At 41.5% G+C, this 17,747-nt stretch overlaps 1 protein-coding gene across 4 annotated transcripts in view; it reads right to left on the bottom strand.

Annotated features, from left to right (window-relative positions):
- The window catches only part of Kdm3a (lysine demethylase 3A), a 42,745-nt gene that overhangs the window by 3,689 nt on the left and 21,309 nt on the right, over window positions 1-17,747 (bottom strand). For all 4 annotated transcript variants that reach the window (XM_075983862.1, XM_075983864.1, XM_075983863.1 and 1 more), the window contains 11 exons: window positions 15,097-15,301; window positions 10,931-11,145; window positions 8,741-8,893; window positions 8,515-8,610; window positions 8,044-8,171; window positions 6,435-6,630; window positions 4,559-4,731; window positions 4,018-4,254; window positions 2,907-3,078; window positions 2,003-2,096; window positions 1,263-1,393 (listed from right to left, as the gene is read on the bottom strand). In XM_075983862.1, coding sequence (XP_075839977.1) covers window positions 1,263-1,393; window positions 2,003-2,096; window positions 2,907-3,078; window positions 4,018-4,254; window positions 4,559-4,731; window positions 6,435-6,630; window positions 8,044-8,171; window positions 8,515-8,610; window positions 8,741-8,893; window positions 10,931-11,145; window positions 15,097-15,301 — 1,800 coding nt within the window. The remainder of the gene's footprint in view (window positions 1-1,262; window positions 1,394-2,002; window positions 2,097-2,906; window positions 3,079-4,017; window positions 4,255-4,558; window positions 4,732-6,434; window positions 6,631-8,043; window positions 8,172-8,514; window positions 8,611-8,740; window positions 8,894-10,930; window positions 11,146-15,096; window positions 15,302-17,747) is intronic.

Here is a 17,747-nt window from a genome sequence, read left to right as displayed (position 1 = left end):
ACAATGAGACGATCATAAACAGCTGATCTGGGTTTACACTGCAGCATGAACAGACGGGCCCTGCACTAAACACTGGCGTTTTCAATGACTTTAAAAATAGTTCTGTGGTAAAAAAGCACAAAACATAGGTTTAAAATGTTCTTTCAAGCTAAAAATAAGATGAAAGAGTTATATATGACCACATGAAAAGAGTATTTTAAAAGTCAGATTCTACTTAACATAAAGCTTAAAAGCAGGGCATACACAACACTATGCCAAAATAGATCCACTATCTTTAAAACATTTTTTCTGTGTCTATGGGTTTGTGTTGTGTGTATGTCACATGTGTGCATGTACCCACAGAGGTCAGAGGTCAAAAGATTCTCAGGAGCTGAAGTTATAGGCAGTGTGAGCTAATGACATGGGTGCTGGGAACTGATCCCTCTGGAAGGGCAGCAGCAAACACTCTTAACCACGGAGCCAATTCTCTAGCTCCAGAAATCTATTTTATAGAATTATAAATACGAGAGAATGATAAGCATAGACCTCAAAGATAGTGACTAGGGACAAGAGACTTAGGGTAGAGCCGGAAGGAAAAGTGTTCAAAGAGAATGGTAGCTGGGGACTGCCGGCTATTTTGAGCTGTGCAATACTGGGTAAAAGTAAGGGTTGCAACAAAATAAACTAACTCCTTCTTGACATAGCCTTTCCAGTAATGGGCTACTATTACTGAAACAACCTGACTCCTCACAGAGGCAGCCTTAGCTCAGATGGAACCAGGATTACACAACAACCTCTCCCTCCAAATCAGGAGTCTCAGTTTTTCCCTATGGAAAGCTTTTACAGACACTGCCACCTATTGGTGTCTGGGAGGAACACATCTATCTGCTACTAAAATACTTCAACCAACCTGAGCTTGAAACTTTCTCACATACTTCTACAGTGTCATGGCGTCTGCAAAGCAGACACACACGGAAGAGAGTACTTTAAGTACTCTGCACTTAAGTAGCAAACGTTAAAAATACTAAGAGTTAAAAAAGCTAGCAAAACTGACCTAGATCTCCACCAAGATTGAAATGACCACAAAAATGAAATTTCTGCAATTAAAGTTAGATGTTGAAGACAGAAAAACATAAAATTGCAATCTGCCTTAGAACTGCAGCTGTGAAAAGCAAATTCATATACGCGTGACAGAGAGAGAGAGAATGTCCAGCTGTTCTCTAAGCATTTTTACAAACACCTTGTTTTATTACCATTATGCTCAATTACTATTTCCTTCTTACCATAAGCATTGTACATCTTGGGGCCCAGGTCTGGCCGTACAAAGTAGTTTGGCAGTCTAGAGGCCAGGTTCAGTTTGCCATCTCGCCTGGTGTACTCGGGCAGTGGAATGTTGGCCATCAGATCATCAAATCTAGAACAAGAAACCAAGAATTTTTCAAAGCAAGGTTCCTTTTCTACTCTAGTACTCTAGGACTTCTTTTGTCCCCTCTTTACAAAAAAGGGCACATCTAGGAGACATGGCTAGCCCTGGTGTTTAGAACTACAGTGGTCACGGACAGATGTCATCTTTCCCGTGGCACTGATGTATCAAAATGATCTGGAATGTTGCAGGCACTAGAGATGACATGTACTTGCTGAGGGGAGCTAGCACTCGGGTGACACTTTACTCCTTAGTCATGAGGCTCCTTTGGATCTACCAATTCACATGTCTTAGTGGTTAGTGAGCGAGCTCTGGTGTGTAATCCCAGGAAGCCTGAAAACCAGCTTGTAGGCCTTCAGGGCAGGGCACTTCCTTATTAAATATGCAGACCACCCATTAGCCAGAACTAAAGTCATTACCCTTTCCATTTCATTTTAAAATAAGCATACATAAAAAGGGTATGGACACAATGTAAAAACATCAGAACCAACAAAACCAGGAGGCTGTCTTCCACCTCTTAAAAACTACCTTCCCACTACCAGAGAGTGCGTTATTACCAAGTGAAGGACAGAATTAGCTCAGCCACACCTGAAGCCATACCTGGAAGGCATCATATCTCTGAAGTCTTCTCCTGGTGGCCAGTCCTTAAGTTTCAATACCATCGGTTCTTTTTCTTTTTCGTTTTTCAAACGATCTTTAGATTAATCAGAAAAATTGTTATTCATAATTCAGAAACAAAAAAGAAGACAAGTTAGTTTATACCTTAATATTGCAAATAAAGAATTTTATCTGTACAACTCTGCTCTCTCCTTCCCACCAATTGCTAACTATTTTTATGGCATCAAGAAATAAAGTTGGCCAGGTGGTAGTGGCAAACACCTTTAATCCCAGCACTCGGGAGACAGAGGTAGGCAGACCTCCGTGAGTTCAAGACCAGCCTGGTCTACAGAGCTAGTTCCAAGACAGTCAAAAGCTACACAGAGAGAGAGACCCTGTCTCAATGCCCCCCCCCTCCAAAAGGCGGTACTGTGGATATAGCAAAATAAAGATTGCTAATTAAGGTCTACTGGGTTCCTGTTTTTGAACACACAAAACTTGTTCCTGGAACCCTGGTTTTGCTTCTGCAGTGTTGTGAGTGCTGCCCACCACTGTCCCACACCATCAGAACCCTGGAGGGACTAGAGGAGGGTAGGATGGGACTCAAAACCAATCTCCTAAAGTCAGCATGAAACAGAAACAGCTTGTTTTACTCAGAAACAACCACCTCCTTTTGTCCTCTCTGCCCCATCTTCTGGACTACACAGAGCAGGTGTAGTCAGAACTGCTCCTACACTAGTGGCACCACCAGTGTCAGGCCAACACGTCAGTTCAAATGCAGACACTTTGTAAAAACAAAGAGAACAGAGACACAGCTAATTTGTCAAGTCCTGAATCCTTCGCTCTTGCTATCCTGCATCCCCTCTTTACACATCCTCAACCTCCTTCAAAGACCTTTAATACATACTTGGAACATCTTCAAATCCATCCCAGAAGTCTCCTACTGTGGCTCCCGTGATGATTTCATTGGTCCTACAATTGACTAGGTCCACTTCTTGCTCACCAAACTCTTTCCTGAAGGACTCAGGTTTCCAGAGTTCAGTGTTTAATTTATGGTGCACTCCTGACACCATCACTGGCTAAAGGAAAGAGAAGATGTCAGTCTGCCCTTTGAGCAGCTCGTCCTCACTCTCAGCTGCTGCAATGACAGCTAAGTTCTCTAGCTTCCACAGTGGCTGGAGCCTCACTACCCTCCTGCTTTGCTCTCAGGGTGTGTAATAATCCTGGACTATTTTGCTGTTAGGGGAAAGGATCACTTTTTTGATGCCCTCCGAGGCACAACCAGGTTGGGTGTGTATGAATATGATATTTAGGCCAAAAAGTGTTACCCTCAAGGCAGTGAGCCAGTGTTGGATCATAGTAACTGGATCAGCCAACAGTGCTGTCCTTGACAGCAGGCCCCATCAGAAAATGACACACCAATTCCAAGATAACATTACATGGCTGTGGTCCAGACAGAACTGCCTTTTTCTCTATATGGATACCTGTGTGCCTCTGTGTATATCTTGCCATCTGTGTTTAGGTGCACTTGGAGGCTAGAAGATGATGACACAGGCAGTTGCAAGTAAAACATGGGTTCTGGGAAGCAACTCGGGCCCTCTGCAAGCCCAGCAGCTCTTAACCACTGACATCTCCCAGCTCCAGCACTGTTTGAGTCCATGAAAGCAGGAAGGGATTTTCTTTTCAAACTGCATTTGTCAAATCCCTCCAGTCCCAACAGCATCTTAGTCACTTGCACGTGCACTGCTGAGGTTGACAACATACGATCACTCAGGCCTGTCTCTCTCATCAAACCCAAGAAATGGCTGGCTGAAAGCAACCATATTCTGAGTGGGTAGAGTGCAGTCCAGTCAATTTATACAAAGTAAGAAACAGCCACACCCAGCCCTAATTACATCCACCCCAAATAAATACAAGGACAGGAGAGAAAATAAAAACCACCCAGGAGGGAAGTGAGGATAGGGATGGGATTAGCCGAACTCTGCTAAAGAACAGGAGAGGGAGAGGGCCAGTATTACCTGCCCTTGTTTCCAGCACTCCCTAAACACATTCCAATTGCTCTTATTGTTGGGATCTTGCAAGCACAGTAGGCGGTTATCACAGAGCCAGTAGTGAGGAGTGTCAAAGCCAAGAATGCTGGGCTTGATCGTCAGTCCTTGAGGCCTCTTGGATAAGTCAGAAGAAGTCTTGTTTTGCACCAAAGAGGCAAAGATGTCATCAAGGATTTTGGGTGTGTTTTTTAGTCCATTTTCTGTCTGAATTTGATATAGAGCACAAATCTTAAATATGCCATTCTCTACTGTTGAAAACCCATCTCAATAATGGTACAATGAGCACATATCACATATCCACGAGAGACCAAATCAGAACCAAATCTGAACAAAGAGGCAAGCCCTCAACTCACACAACTGGGTTTAAGAAAATGAAAACAAACAAAAAAGAGTAGCTGGAGTCAAGCACCCACCCACCCCTGGAGTTGTGAAGCCCGGCAGTGACAAATGCCTCTCCATCTCTTCTACTCAACTTCATACCAGTACAAACAACAAAACAAGCACATACCTTTCCTGTGGAGGAATTCAAGAGATTTCGAAGGAAACCAGAATTATTGTTGCTCACTGGTGTCAAAATTGTGCTGTTAAAAGTGTGGAGGATAGTGCTGGACTTGTTCAGAGGGGGCAAGGGTGGAAGGCATTTGATTTCATTCTTTAAAATTGGCATAGTTGGCTGTTTTTCTAAAATAAAAACAAAACATTCAGGTGTGCATTCAAGGCAAACTCCCTGTTAGTAGTCTCTAATATCAGCAGAATGACTTCAGGATATAACTTCCTCTCCTAAAACCAAAAAAAAAAAATCTACAAGGATAAAACTGTGAGTTAGTTAAGAATTAAAAACAGTATCAAAAACCCAGGGGAAACCAGCAAATTGTATGTGTTTTAACTGTTATTTTATGGAGGTGGGTCTTTTGACTGCTCTGATCCCCGTGAAGGCTAGAAAAGGGTGCTGATATGTTGGGATGGAAATTACACAGTTGAGTATATGTGGATGCTAGGAATCGAACCCAGGTTATCGGGAAGAGCAGCAAGCACTCTGAACTCCCAAGCCATCTCTCCAATATCACAAATGGTATTTTAAAAATATTATTGTGTATGGTGTTATCACACTGGTCAGGACTCCTAATACAGTGCTTAAAACAGTAAGAACCTTCATCTTATTCCCAAGTATAAACAATCTCTTAAAACAACTTCAAAACAAGTCAAGACAGTTGTAGTGTCCTATCTACTGAGGAGGCTGATGCAGAAGGATCAACTAAGCTTAGGAATGGAAGACCAAACTGGATAACATAGTGAGACATTTCCCCACCCCACCCCCCAAAATCATTTATAACACTTGGTGTGAGCATTTTTGCTGGGGAAACCCTTAATGATGGTCTCTTCTAATCTTAATTTCAGTTTCATAAAAATTACAGGTGTTAAACTTGTTTTTTTTTTACATCTCATCACACAACTATCTACTTTTAGATATTCAATTATCGGTACATGTCTGAGTACGGTCATCCATACAAATCCTTTGTTTATGGTATCAAATCTGATTCAGAAAAATTTTAATATGTCTGCATGAAAGAACTCACTTGCAATTTTTCCCTGACCAGAAAGCAAAATTACGTAAATTCTTGTCTAATTTTATCTGATTCCAAAGTCCACGTCTTTGTATTTATGTCAAGCCATTCTGAGACAGCACACTGAGACTAAGACAAGACAGACACAAGTCAACAGTCAGTCACTCAAGGCTCGGGAAATACAGAAGGAATAAAAAGCATAAAGAATATAAGAACCAGAAAACAGGGAGAATGCCTGGGAAATGCCACGACAGTGAACCACAGCCTACATCTACTACTGGCACTGGCCACACAGATCAGCCCACCCAACAATTAGCTATGGCTGAGATGGGGCGGTGAATAGGACCCTGCCACTCACTGCGAACTAAAAGATTTTAGTATAGAGGGAGACACGGTGCCCAGCTGAGCACACACTAGAGAGCTGGCCAGGTTCAAGCCCATGATTTAGAAAAATAGCTCTAGTTAAACTCTGTAAACAGACGCAAAACAAAAAGTCATTGAAAGAAATTTGTAGGAAAGAGGCAGGACTGTTGGGTAGGGGGAGATACAAGAACAGGGGAAACTAACCAGAATGCACTGTACAAGTGAGAGCTTTGTCAGTAGTAATGATGAAGTCTCAGCACCACTCCACTCTTGCCAAAATGATTTCAACTTAAGTTCCCTGAGTAGAGAAAGCTCCCTTCCTGGGACGAGGCCGTGTCCCTGGACGACAGCAGGGAACACTTTCCATGCTGCAACTCCTAGTCCGGCCCTCACAGCGATTTTAGCTGCGCAGTCTCTGAAGGTACTCAAGTACTCCCAAAGGTAGGAAATGCTCACCCTTATTCTCCTTGTTGACGTTCCTACTGGTAAGGTCAGCCAGCCAGTTTAAAGGCGATGTGTTTGCGGCGCAGGCAGGCTTCACACTGCTGGCTGTCCTGGAGGCTGCTTCCCCACCCGCAGTCGTTGGCTCCAACACAGGGGAACTTTGCTGGAGCATGGCTCCAGGAGATGGTTTTTCTCCAGGCAAGGGTATCTGAAAGTGTAAAAGGAGAATTAGGTGTAAAATAAAGATTGACATCTTCTTTTTCTTACACCTTTGTCCCTAGCAGCCTGCCAGTAAGAGACACACAGCTAACACAAAGTCACCTAATAGCCCCAGCTATCATGACTGTAGCAATCTTCCGGTAATAACACAGAACAGTAAGGATAAGACAGAGATTTTCATTTTTAGCTTTTAAGTATTACTAATGAAAACACAAGCTATGGTAACAAGCATGCTATGGTATTGCCTCCCTCCCTCCCTCCCTCCCTCCCTCCCTCCCTCCCTCCCTCCCTCCCTCCCTCCCTCCCTCCCTCCCTCACCAGAAGTCTTGCACATATTCCCACGGCCCCATATACCAAGTGGCTTTACAATGACTGATCTGTGCCTGTTCCTCCGGGGAACTCAGCAAGAGCCCAGAGCAGGCACTGAAAACACCTACAGTCAACAAATGAGGTGGGTGGTGAAAGCAGGGGGCTCAGAAGTCTGCACAGAGATGGGATTCTCTGTTGACGCAAACTTTAAATGTGATGAACTGCTCTTCAGAAAACCACAACAACAACTAGGAAGAATGCACACTCACTCTGTTACTTGGGTGCAGTGAGTTTACACAAATAATCAGAAAGGAAAACGGGGACTATTCCAATTCCTGTGGTGGTCCTGGCCCTTCCTCTCTGTTATGTGCTTCAGTGCTATCTGGTCCCCAGGGCTTTCTACCACTGTGTTCTTACTGCTAAGACCTGGTAAGCAAGCTGAAGCACACGCCAAAGTGACAAATGGCAGTAAAGAATTCAAGTTCAACAAGTCTTTAAATTCAGTACTAGGGAGGCAGGAGCAGATGATCTCTGTCAGTTTGTGGCCAGCCCAGTCTATAAACCCATTTCTAGGCCAGACAGGACTAGAGAGAACTTGTCTTAAAACAAAAAGAACGCAAGTTTAGTTCTGTCACCAAGCACCACAGCTTTCTCAGCCATTTCTAAGCATTCTGTAAAACTGTTTATTGAAGGCAGTATGGTGATTCCTGAGCACAGGGTGCAGTGGCAGCTACTGGGTGAGGGCTGGAAAGCAGCTTGGGAATAGGTGTGATGGTAACACCACCAGGAAGAGGCGTGTGAGATCAAGGACTGGGCATGGCAGGGCTCATTTTCAAGAATTCCTTTAACTCTTCTAATACTATATAGGTAAAATACAGAAATTAAAAAGTTAAATCTTATATTTTTGCTTTTCAAGGAACAAAAATGTAAAACAGACTAAGAAGTCACCGATAAAGTACATAGGCAGGATGCTGAACTGTCACAGGGAGGAATGAAAACTCTCTCCAAACTAACCGCTGTCTTTGTGTTCCTTAGGTTAACTGAGAAACAGACAAAACCACAAGGACAGTGCACTAAGCATTAGCAGCAATACCTGTTTCAGGTCTTCCTTCAAGGCTGGCTTTGAGAAGAGCTTGAACTGCCTGTTGGAGCAGGGACAATTGGCCTTTATACCCCATTTTGCTCTAATAGAATGCACAATGTCTCCAACATCGTAGAGAGCTAAAACAGAGGACAGAGGCGAGTAGCTTAAAACGGGCCCTGTGCACGTTCACCCTCAACAGAGTAGAAAATAACTTTCCATAAGAATGCTTTTCTCAGCAGCATGAAGGTCCATCCATCCTGCCTTTCTCAAATGCACACTTTGTTTCCTTCTACAAACCTGTCCCCGAGATCTTAAAAAGTACAGGGACATTATTTAACATGTTTCCTGAGAATTTTCAGGACAATACTAAAAGTTAGCAGGCAATCATACTAGACCTAGTAAAACCAAACTAAAGCCCTTATAAGATACCCAAGATGTGTGTATATGTGTGCGGGGGTAACCCTGCCTCACAGGAAATACCTTTGCCAGGGATGATCTGTGTGGGCATCAGGTTTTCAGGCTCATGTATCTGGCTCTTCACACACCTTATCCAGGAGAAAGTCTTGTAAGCAGCACCTGCAAACAGACTTGTGCTGTTTACCATAAACCACAGCCCCGGTGCTTCAGAAACCCATCAACCACAAACCAACAAAGGACTTAAGTCCAGTGTATCAGGGGCTAGAGGAGACTCAAGTCTGTTACTCACCCTGTTGGCAATTCATCCTCTTCATCCGGTAGCAATCCACGCACACTCCAAACCCACACCGAGGGCACACCCAGTGCAGGTTGAAAATAGTTGTGTCACACACATCACACATTTCTCTAACACCTTTGACAGCTCGCTTCCAAGCAACCTGTCCTGCAAAAATCAATTAAGTCGTTGAGTCTTGAGGTAAGAAGGATTCTGAAATTAAACAGGTGGGGGTATAAGTCCACTCTGTGCCCAGAGTTCCCATCTGAACTGTTAACTTCATCACAGACGCTACAGCCCATAAAGCTCTCCTGAATCCCCCAGCATGCCTGTTCAGTCTAATGGTGGACACTTGCTCTTACTATCAGGCTTGAGGGGAAGCCTTCTTGGTAGGGTGCTATCTTTCCATACATATCATTCATGGTATTTCATTTCCTTCTCTAATGCAACCAGCTTGTTACATAAGAAAGAGGAACAGAATTATCACGAAAGCAAGAAAGAAAGAGATTCAAAAAGAAAATTCTTTAATTATACTCTTAAAAGACAATTCCCTGTGCTTTTTTTCAATATGGGCAGAAAAAAAATCATTACTTACTTAAAACCTAAAGTGGCAGCTCACAACTGTCTATAACTCCAAGATGTGACACCCTCACACAGACATGTGTGCAGACAAAATACCAATGCACATAAAATACAGATAAATAATATATACAAATAAAAAATATACATAAACAAAAACCCAATGGGGTCTGAAGAATCAGGAGGGAAGCAGCATTTCTGTTTCATTCATGTGTCTATGAACTGCAATCAGATGCAGGCTGTCACAAGAACATGCAAGAAGGTTCTGTACTTGCAGTACTTTTACCTGCACCTGTATAAGGAGCCCACTGTGCACATGAGAAACTTATCCTATCCAGAGCACAGAGAAGAGAGTTTAATAAGGCCTCTGACTTGTGAACATGCAGACAGAAGAGTAATTCTAAAGCTGACCCTCCCCTCAGAATAACTCCAGCAGCCCCAGGAGCTCTTGATCCCCAGGCACACTTCTGGGTTCTATTGCTTAAATCTAAGAAATAGACAGGCCTGGAGAGATGGCTCATCAGTTAAGAGCACTTTCCGCTCTTGTAGAGGGACCTTAGTTCAGTTCCCAGCACCTACATGGTGGCTTACAACCATCTCTAACTACAGTTCAGCGGATCAGGTACACTCTTTCAACCCCCATGAGCTGAAATAGATGCAGTTCATTCACATATGTGGAAGCAAAACCACTCATACATATAAAATAAAAATCTATAAAATCTTTTTTAAAGCCCTAAAAAAGAGATAAGAGGACCCACATGTATCAACAGTATTTCGTGCTTCAGTTTGTTTATGGCAAGTATAAACAAAATTCTGAATGGATAGACACTGTCATTCAAACATGGTTATTCAAAATCCAAAATGATAGACACTACTGTGTCTATCAAATTTATGTATGTATTAAAATTTATGAGACTTGTAAGCCATGAGTCCCATGGTGCTTTTGTGTTGATATGTCATTTCCCCAGACCATGCAGAGAGGAAGAAAAGTGTTATTCTTCCAGGCACCCTACCTTGAGGGTATATATATGATGCCAGCACTGACCCCTGCAACACACTAGACTGAACACTAGTAAAGGAGTGCTCTTGAAGAATAGAGGGCACAGTCACAGGGGAGCTAGCAGCTGCTGCTGTCCCCTCAGAACTTGATATGGGAAGAACTGTTTCCATCTGACCTGGCTCCACTCTCACACCTAGGTATCCATGAGACCTAGCCCTGCACAGTGGAACTCAGGAGGCTAAGGAAATGCCTATCCACTCTTACTGTTTTTAAAATGTACTATGGATTAAGAATCTTTTGTCTGTAACCAATCTGAAGTCTCATTCCCTTGCGGTGAGTTTACATATCTGGTGTGGCTATGCAAATGCCATTTTAATACCTCACACTGACCTTTCAAAACAACAAAAAAAGGAATATTCTTCCTTTGATAATTGTTGCACAACAAATCCAGAGACTGAACAGCTCAGAAGAAACCTGTTGCAAAAGGAAAACTGCAACTAAACTCACAATACCATTCACCTAGACTGCTGGTGGAAATGAGATCAGAGCAACTGGAACTTAGGTGTCACGAAGAAACAAATATGAAGCTGGAGTCAAACATCCTATCCCTTAGGAGATGCTCTTACTGTGTGGCTCAATAGTTGACATAGCTTCCTTCTCAGAAATGACCATCTGACAGAAGTGGTCTCCAATATTGGCCAGGATGTACTTTGCTGTGTCCAAATCAGTCCCCACAACATTCTTGGTCAAAGGCAGCCACAATCCAATGGCTTCACTGTCGTACTTGTTTGGTGTTAAGAAGCCTTCTACCCGCAACACACCATGTTTGTTGAACTGTAACCTGGAAGTAGGAAAACACACAAGATTGATTTGCTACTAGTACTTACTACATAAATACTATTTCAACCAACACAGCCTCTTTTGGTTTTCTGTACTCTCCTTGGCTAATGGCAGCCAATTTATTGGTTTTAAATCTTATTGAAAAGATTTTTTTTAAAAAATATTACTGTTTTTCTCCTAAAAGAGAAGCTAGATAGGACATGTGAGAGAGGAGTCTATTTTGAACTCAAGCCAAATTATCAGAGAGCCCTCAAAGACACTCTCTACCTACTAGACTTGGATTTAACAGTAAAGACAGTAACAAATCAAGGAAGGGACCAACAACCAACACAACGTAAGAGCAGAAGCACTGCTTCAGGAATAATGCTCAGCAAGGGGAGGGGCTGTGCAGTCACGGAAGCTATGGCCATATGGACTTGAGCGGTACCTTGGTCCACGTGCACCCAAGAGGTGCATTACAATGTGAATTCCTGAAACCTTTCAGAGTAAACCTGAAGACGGAACGCAGAATCTAAGGAGTACACTGGCAGGCAGAACATTCTCAAAATGTACTTTTAATACTTTAATATCTGGATGTTTGAGAAGCTGTGGATTAGCTCTGAATATTTTTAAAACTTAACATTTTACTTGCAGTTGGAATCATAAGAAGTTGACATAAGCCATTTGGTGAAGTAGAATATGATAAACATCAAGAACAGTCAGAGGACAAAGTGCCAATCTGAGTTTGGTAGGGCTAACACAAACAGCTACCTTCCTTCGGGAAGAGATGGTAAGACGGTAACTAAGTTTGCCTTGTAAGAAAAGGAGACATTAGGAAAGAAGCTAAGTTCAGTAAAACTCCTACAGAAACAAGAAAAAGGCAGGTACATCATGAGAATGCTAACAAGGAATTAACTAAGGTTTCATTTGTGTATATAAAAATCAAGAGCTTGAAGGGCCAAATATTGACTGCCTTCAACATTTTGCTGGAGGACTCCAGTATCTTTGCTGGGCACTGACTATCCGAATTCTCTAAGTCTATGAGATATACAACTTTCAGAACCACTGGTCAAGGAACACCAATGGCGGTGTATGAAAATACCATAATGAAGCCATTATTTTTACACATACACAAACCTCTTCAAGAGTACAGAGCAAATAAGACAAGTCCCTACAAGCTGTATAGCAAATTCAAAATGACTTCATTTATCCAAAGGAGATGTAAATTTCCAGAGTCCAAACTGGAAATAGCCATAACACAGAAGGTTGAGTATCACACTGGATTTGAGTGTACACCTCTTAACACCAGCATTTAAGCCAAGGCAGGAAAATCACAAGCTCAGGGCCTGACCTAGCTAGAGCAGAGTACAATGCCAGTCTGCACAACTTAGTGAGCACAGCTTGAAATTTTTTATGAAGGAGTAAAGATAAAGAGTACGTTAGGGATGTAGCTCACTGGTTGGGTACTTCAATCACAAGTACTAAAAAACAGAAGGAGAACAAATGAACAAAACTTTCTCTAGTTTCTCCACAATACGTCCAAGTACAAATGTGTATCTATCTTAACACATTTATTTGCATAACCAACAATTTTCCTGAGAGGAAGTAGACTGTAACCAACTTTATTAAGAAGCTACTCCAGGTCAGGTGTCACTCAGAAATGCATCATGTGCACGACAGCAGCTCTAAATGCTACACATTACCACATTTGTGCAACTACTCAGGAGCAAATGGGGTAAGCTGTTGTCTACAATGCTCCCACTTTACTAATAAACTATGTGCAATGATACTCGACTATCATTTTCAGACCATAGTAAGACCTCTAAAGTGGTTTAAATCACCTGTGTATTTAACCCAGCTCAGCAATCATTTTTCAACTTACATTTAAAATTATATTTTAAATTAGATGAAAAGACAAAGACAACCGGAAGAGACAAAAGCACCACTTGTTTATAACTAGCTGAACATGAAAATATCACAACAGAGAAACTGAACTATCTAACCTTTATTTATATCCAGAACATCATTCATTCATGTCTCAACAAAACAGAAAACAAAGTTGTTTCACTCTGGGCAAAGGGACCTGAATAAAATGAATCTAAAAAACACACACACATACAAGTTTTTCTCTTATATGCAGAAAAAAAAAGGGGGGGGTCCCAAAGCAGAAGAAGGGGGATTTACTTGTGACATTGGAGGGATCAAAGAGGATGTGAGGGAGTAATCTGGAGAGACACAGTATATTACACATGAAAAGGTTACCATAAACTCACCTCATGGTCTTCTACAGTGACTATATGCTAATGGGAAAAGTAAGCTAATAGCACCAGTCAAGTAAGAGACGTCAATCAGAAGTGAGGACTAAGAATTTTTAAAGTCTAAGAGGTCTTTAATAATAAGTTATAAATAGCTGCCAAGCAGTTAAACACTGATGTTGTCTATGTCATTCTAGTAAAATTCTGTAAACTCTACTTTTTAATTGTGAACAATCGAGAGGAGGGGAGCATCATTAACATACTGGCTTAGGAAAAGAAACAGCAATTTTATTTCTTTTGTCTACCTTTAAAACATTAGCTTATTAATGACTAATTTCTTCTGGTCACTTAAGGGTTTACTCTATTTTTACTAAAGTACTACCTGCAAATGATTAATAATTGTTAATCTGATTTAAGTAGTAGAAGCCAGGCCTTTAATCCCAGCACTCAGGAGGCAAAGGCAGGCGGATCTCTGTGAGTTTGAGGCCAGCCTGGTCTACAAGAGCTAGTTCCAGAACAGAGACTCCAAAGCTCCAGAAAACAATGTCTCAAAAAACCAAAACATAAACAAACAAATTAAGTAAAAAGGAGTGGAATAGAAGGGAGGAAGCACCCAAAGAGAAAAGTCAACAAACTACATAATGTGCACAAATTTAAATGAAAGAAAAAAATGAAATAAGAAATTATTCACATGCTCTCCATGCTGGAAAAGGAGTACAGACAGACATGCTTGATCTGCTAATGTGCCTGGACACTGGTGTGCCCTTCCTACAGAGGAGAGGAGTCTGGAAAAGGAGTACAGACAGACACGCTTGATCTGCTAATGTGCCTGGACACTGGTGTGCCCTTCCTACAGAGGAGAAGAGTCTGGAAAAGGAGTACAGACAGACACGCTTGATCTGCTAATGTGCCTGGACACTGGTGTGCCCTTCCTACAGAGGAGAGGAGTCTGGCAGAACAGCCTTAAAACTCAGCTAACCCAGCAATGCTACTGCTAGACAACGCCTTCAAAGTAAAGAGGGATGTGGGCAAGGGGATGATCACTTGAGACCAAACAGCTATAAGTTCTAATGCATACAACACAGAATCTCCAAGTATTTGCAGACAACGATAAATATGATCAAAATATTCCTTCTTATGTTTGGTGAAGATTCAAAACAGTTTATATAATACACTAGGTCAGGTGTGCCAAACAAACCTTCTGAGCACATACTAGAAATGCACTATAAGGAAAAGTTAGCTGCAGTGATCTCCAGAAACGTCAGCATTCTTCTATGACAATTATCTGAAAAGTACTTTTAGTGTGGGTTTTTTGTTGTTTTGCTTTGTTGTTGATATATATATATATATGTATATATATATATATATATATATAAATTGAGGGTTGGGGATTTAGCTTAATTGGTAAAGTGTTTAGCATGCTCTGGGTTCCATCCCCAGCACCACATAAACCAAGCACAGTTTCTGCATGCCTATAAATCCCAGCACTCTGGAAATGGAGGGAGAAGAATTAAGAGAGTTCCAGGTCCTCCTTGGCTATACAGGGAATTTGAGGCCAGCCTCGAATCTATGTATGAGAAAAAGTTGTAAAAGAATAATATACAGTTAAGCTCTAGACTGCCAAACACATAGTAAAAATACAATTCTTACATTCCAGGGTTCCTGCACAGAAGAAAAAGTATGTAAACAGAGCCCACATCTTTCCTCAAATACCTCACCTCCGGAAGTGAAAAAAACGACAGAACACAGGCGAGTCCTTCTGCTGGTCCTTATCCTTCCGCAGGCTGTCTAATCGACACTCCCGACACTTGGGCAGCTGGGCCACGATGTTAACACAGGAGTCATCCTGAACAAAGGCCTCTCCGCTCTGCTGCAACTTTTTGAGTTTATCTGGGTCTGTCAAAACCGATTTCCGGGCTGGGGCTAGGAATATAAGAGAAAGAAAATGAAACCTCGAGTTTCTGAATAGAATGTCAACATTTGACTGAATTCTAATTAAAAAGTCAACATTCCTAAAGAAAGGGCATTCTCTACTTTTGGTTCAGCTAAAATTTCTACAAAATAGCTCAAAAGAAGACAAAAAAACAACTAGCAAAGTTTTGTTTAAAAAATAATAAAATTTTTTAAAAAAATAGTAATAATAATTAAAAAATCCCCATTTGGCAACCTAAACCACCAAATTCAAGAGCCAGACTCACAAATGAAAGTCAGTCATCTATGTCTTCCCAATGTTAGATGAGAGCAACCTGCTAGGAAGACCTCCCCTAATCACGCTCGGTGCAGTCATCGCAGAGTGGGGGAAACCTACCCAGGCCTGCCTCTGCAGAGAGTACCTTGATTTTCATGCTCAAAAAGAAACTAGGTTAAGGCATTTTCTTGAAGTACTCTAAACAAAAAAACTATTCTAAATAAAAACAAAATCATTCTCACATTGTTCTACAAAATTAGAGCTATTTTCTAAATGTCTTCCATGGGTAAGTAAAGTAAGGAGGGTTTTAAACATAACAGCACAGTGATTTTAGTTGCTCAGATAGTGAAAGGCACCACCCTTTGAGAGCTGTTCCAGGCTTCCACATATGATAAGTAGGTACAGTCCAAACTTTGGTTTTTTTTTTTAATCTGGCTTGAAAGAAGTACCTATAGATTAGTAAATTAAACAGTCTAAATGTGGCTTAAAATGGAATCTCTCAGGCCAGAGGCAAAAGTGCCAAAGCCCACTTCTGAGGCACCAAACTGAACAGAAAATCAGCTACTTGATTCCAGGTGTTTTTTGCTCTGTAGCTCCTATATGGAGCAAGGAGGCAGAATCCTTCTTCAGAGTCCATCTATATCCTCAAGCAACTGAAGTGGGCACAACCCAGAGACTGATGGGCTGCTGGCCCACACCCGACAGCAGCATGTGCAGGTCCAGATAAGGGACAGAGGCACTGCACAGCGTGATAAAGCTGGACTCCAGAGCTCACTCAGGTACCTGCCACGGGTTTACTCAACTAGGATTTTCACTCCCTCTTCACAGAAACTAAAATGACTTGCTTCACCAACTAGCTGTGAGGGCTGATGACTCAAAAGAATAAATAGAACAGATACATGGTTATGAATATTCACTTTCTCCTGGGGGTTACATAATGCCGAAAACAGTATGATATTTATGTAATTTTAAGCAAACTAACTACTTTATCAACTTGAGCCTCAAGAATGACAAAGCTGGGTTGAGAGAATTCCTAGCCCTTTATTTTTCTATTTTTCCAGAGCTATACGAAAAAGAACACAAGTCAAGCTAACTACCCTGTCTTCTGCTGTCAGAGGCCAGCTATCACACTAGTGTGGGTCTGGCTGTCTGTGAACTCAGAACACACTGTATACACAGAGTTCATGGGACAACCTGAGGGAATTACTTTCTCCTTCCACCATGTGGCTTCTAAACTCAGGACACCAGGCTTGGCAGTAGACATCTTTACCATCCCACTGACACTATGGTTTTGTTTTTTTCTGACCAGGGTTTTTATACTAGGGTTTTCAATAACTTTATAAAACCCACACTCATTTTTCATATACTGTTAATTCAGGTTACCTTCTTGTAATAGCTTTGAACCTTGACACACTGAGGTCCTTCCAATTGTCTAATCACTGTAACAGCACTTCTGATTACTGTCCTCATTAGAATGGACTGGCGCACAAGTTGAGGAATGCTTACCCAAAACACTTAAGGCCTTAAGGTCAATTTACATAAGGACTATTGCATATACAATTCATTTATGTGTGCCCATACTGTAACTACAATTCCATCACATGAGGTCAAGAATGGAATTTTCCACTTGTGGTGTCTTGCTAATACTCAAACAGTTTCTAATTCTAAAACATTTATGAACTGGCTTAGGAATGTGCAACTTGTAAGTATGAACCATACTGCACTACTGTCTGAAAACTGAGTATGCTAAGACCTATCCTTAACAACCATGCTTGGTGTTTCCACCCATGCCTGAGATGAGGGAGAGGGAAGAGGGAGAAAGCACACACATACATACGAACTACCTGTATGAGCACAAAGCCCCACTTCTCCAACCCCAGATGGATGCTACAAAAACAGCAATAGTCTAAAGACAAAGTAATCACCAGATCACTCTAGATTTTGCTTCAAATAGGATTTTTCTTACCATCAAATTAGTAATCATCTGACCCATTTTAGGTCATAGGGTAAATGCTGTAATAGAGTCCTTGCAGCATTAAATGTTAATAGAAACTAATCCACAGGGTAAAATAAACTCATTTCTATAACATGGCTTATCTGAACTTGTTCCTACAGTCATTCTCTTTTTTTTTTTTAATCACAAGGGAAGAAACATATCATTCACCAATAAAGATTTCAAAA

Source organism: Microtus pennsylvanicus, chromosome 8 (genome assembly GCF_037038515.1).
Source record: "Microtus pennsylvanicus isolate mMicPen1 chromosome 8, mMicPen1.hap1, whole genome shotgun sequence".
NCBI classification, from domain to species: domain Eukaryota; kingdom Metazoa; phylum Chordata; class Mammalia; order Rodentia; family Cricetidae; genus Microtus; species Microtus pennsylvanicus.
The sequence above is the reverse complement of the archived record's forward strand: the minus strand, read 5'-3'. Positions and strand labels throughout refer to the sequence as shown.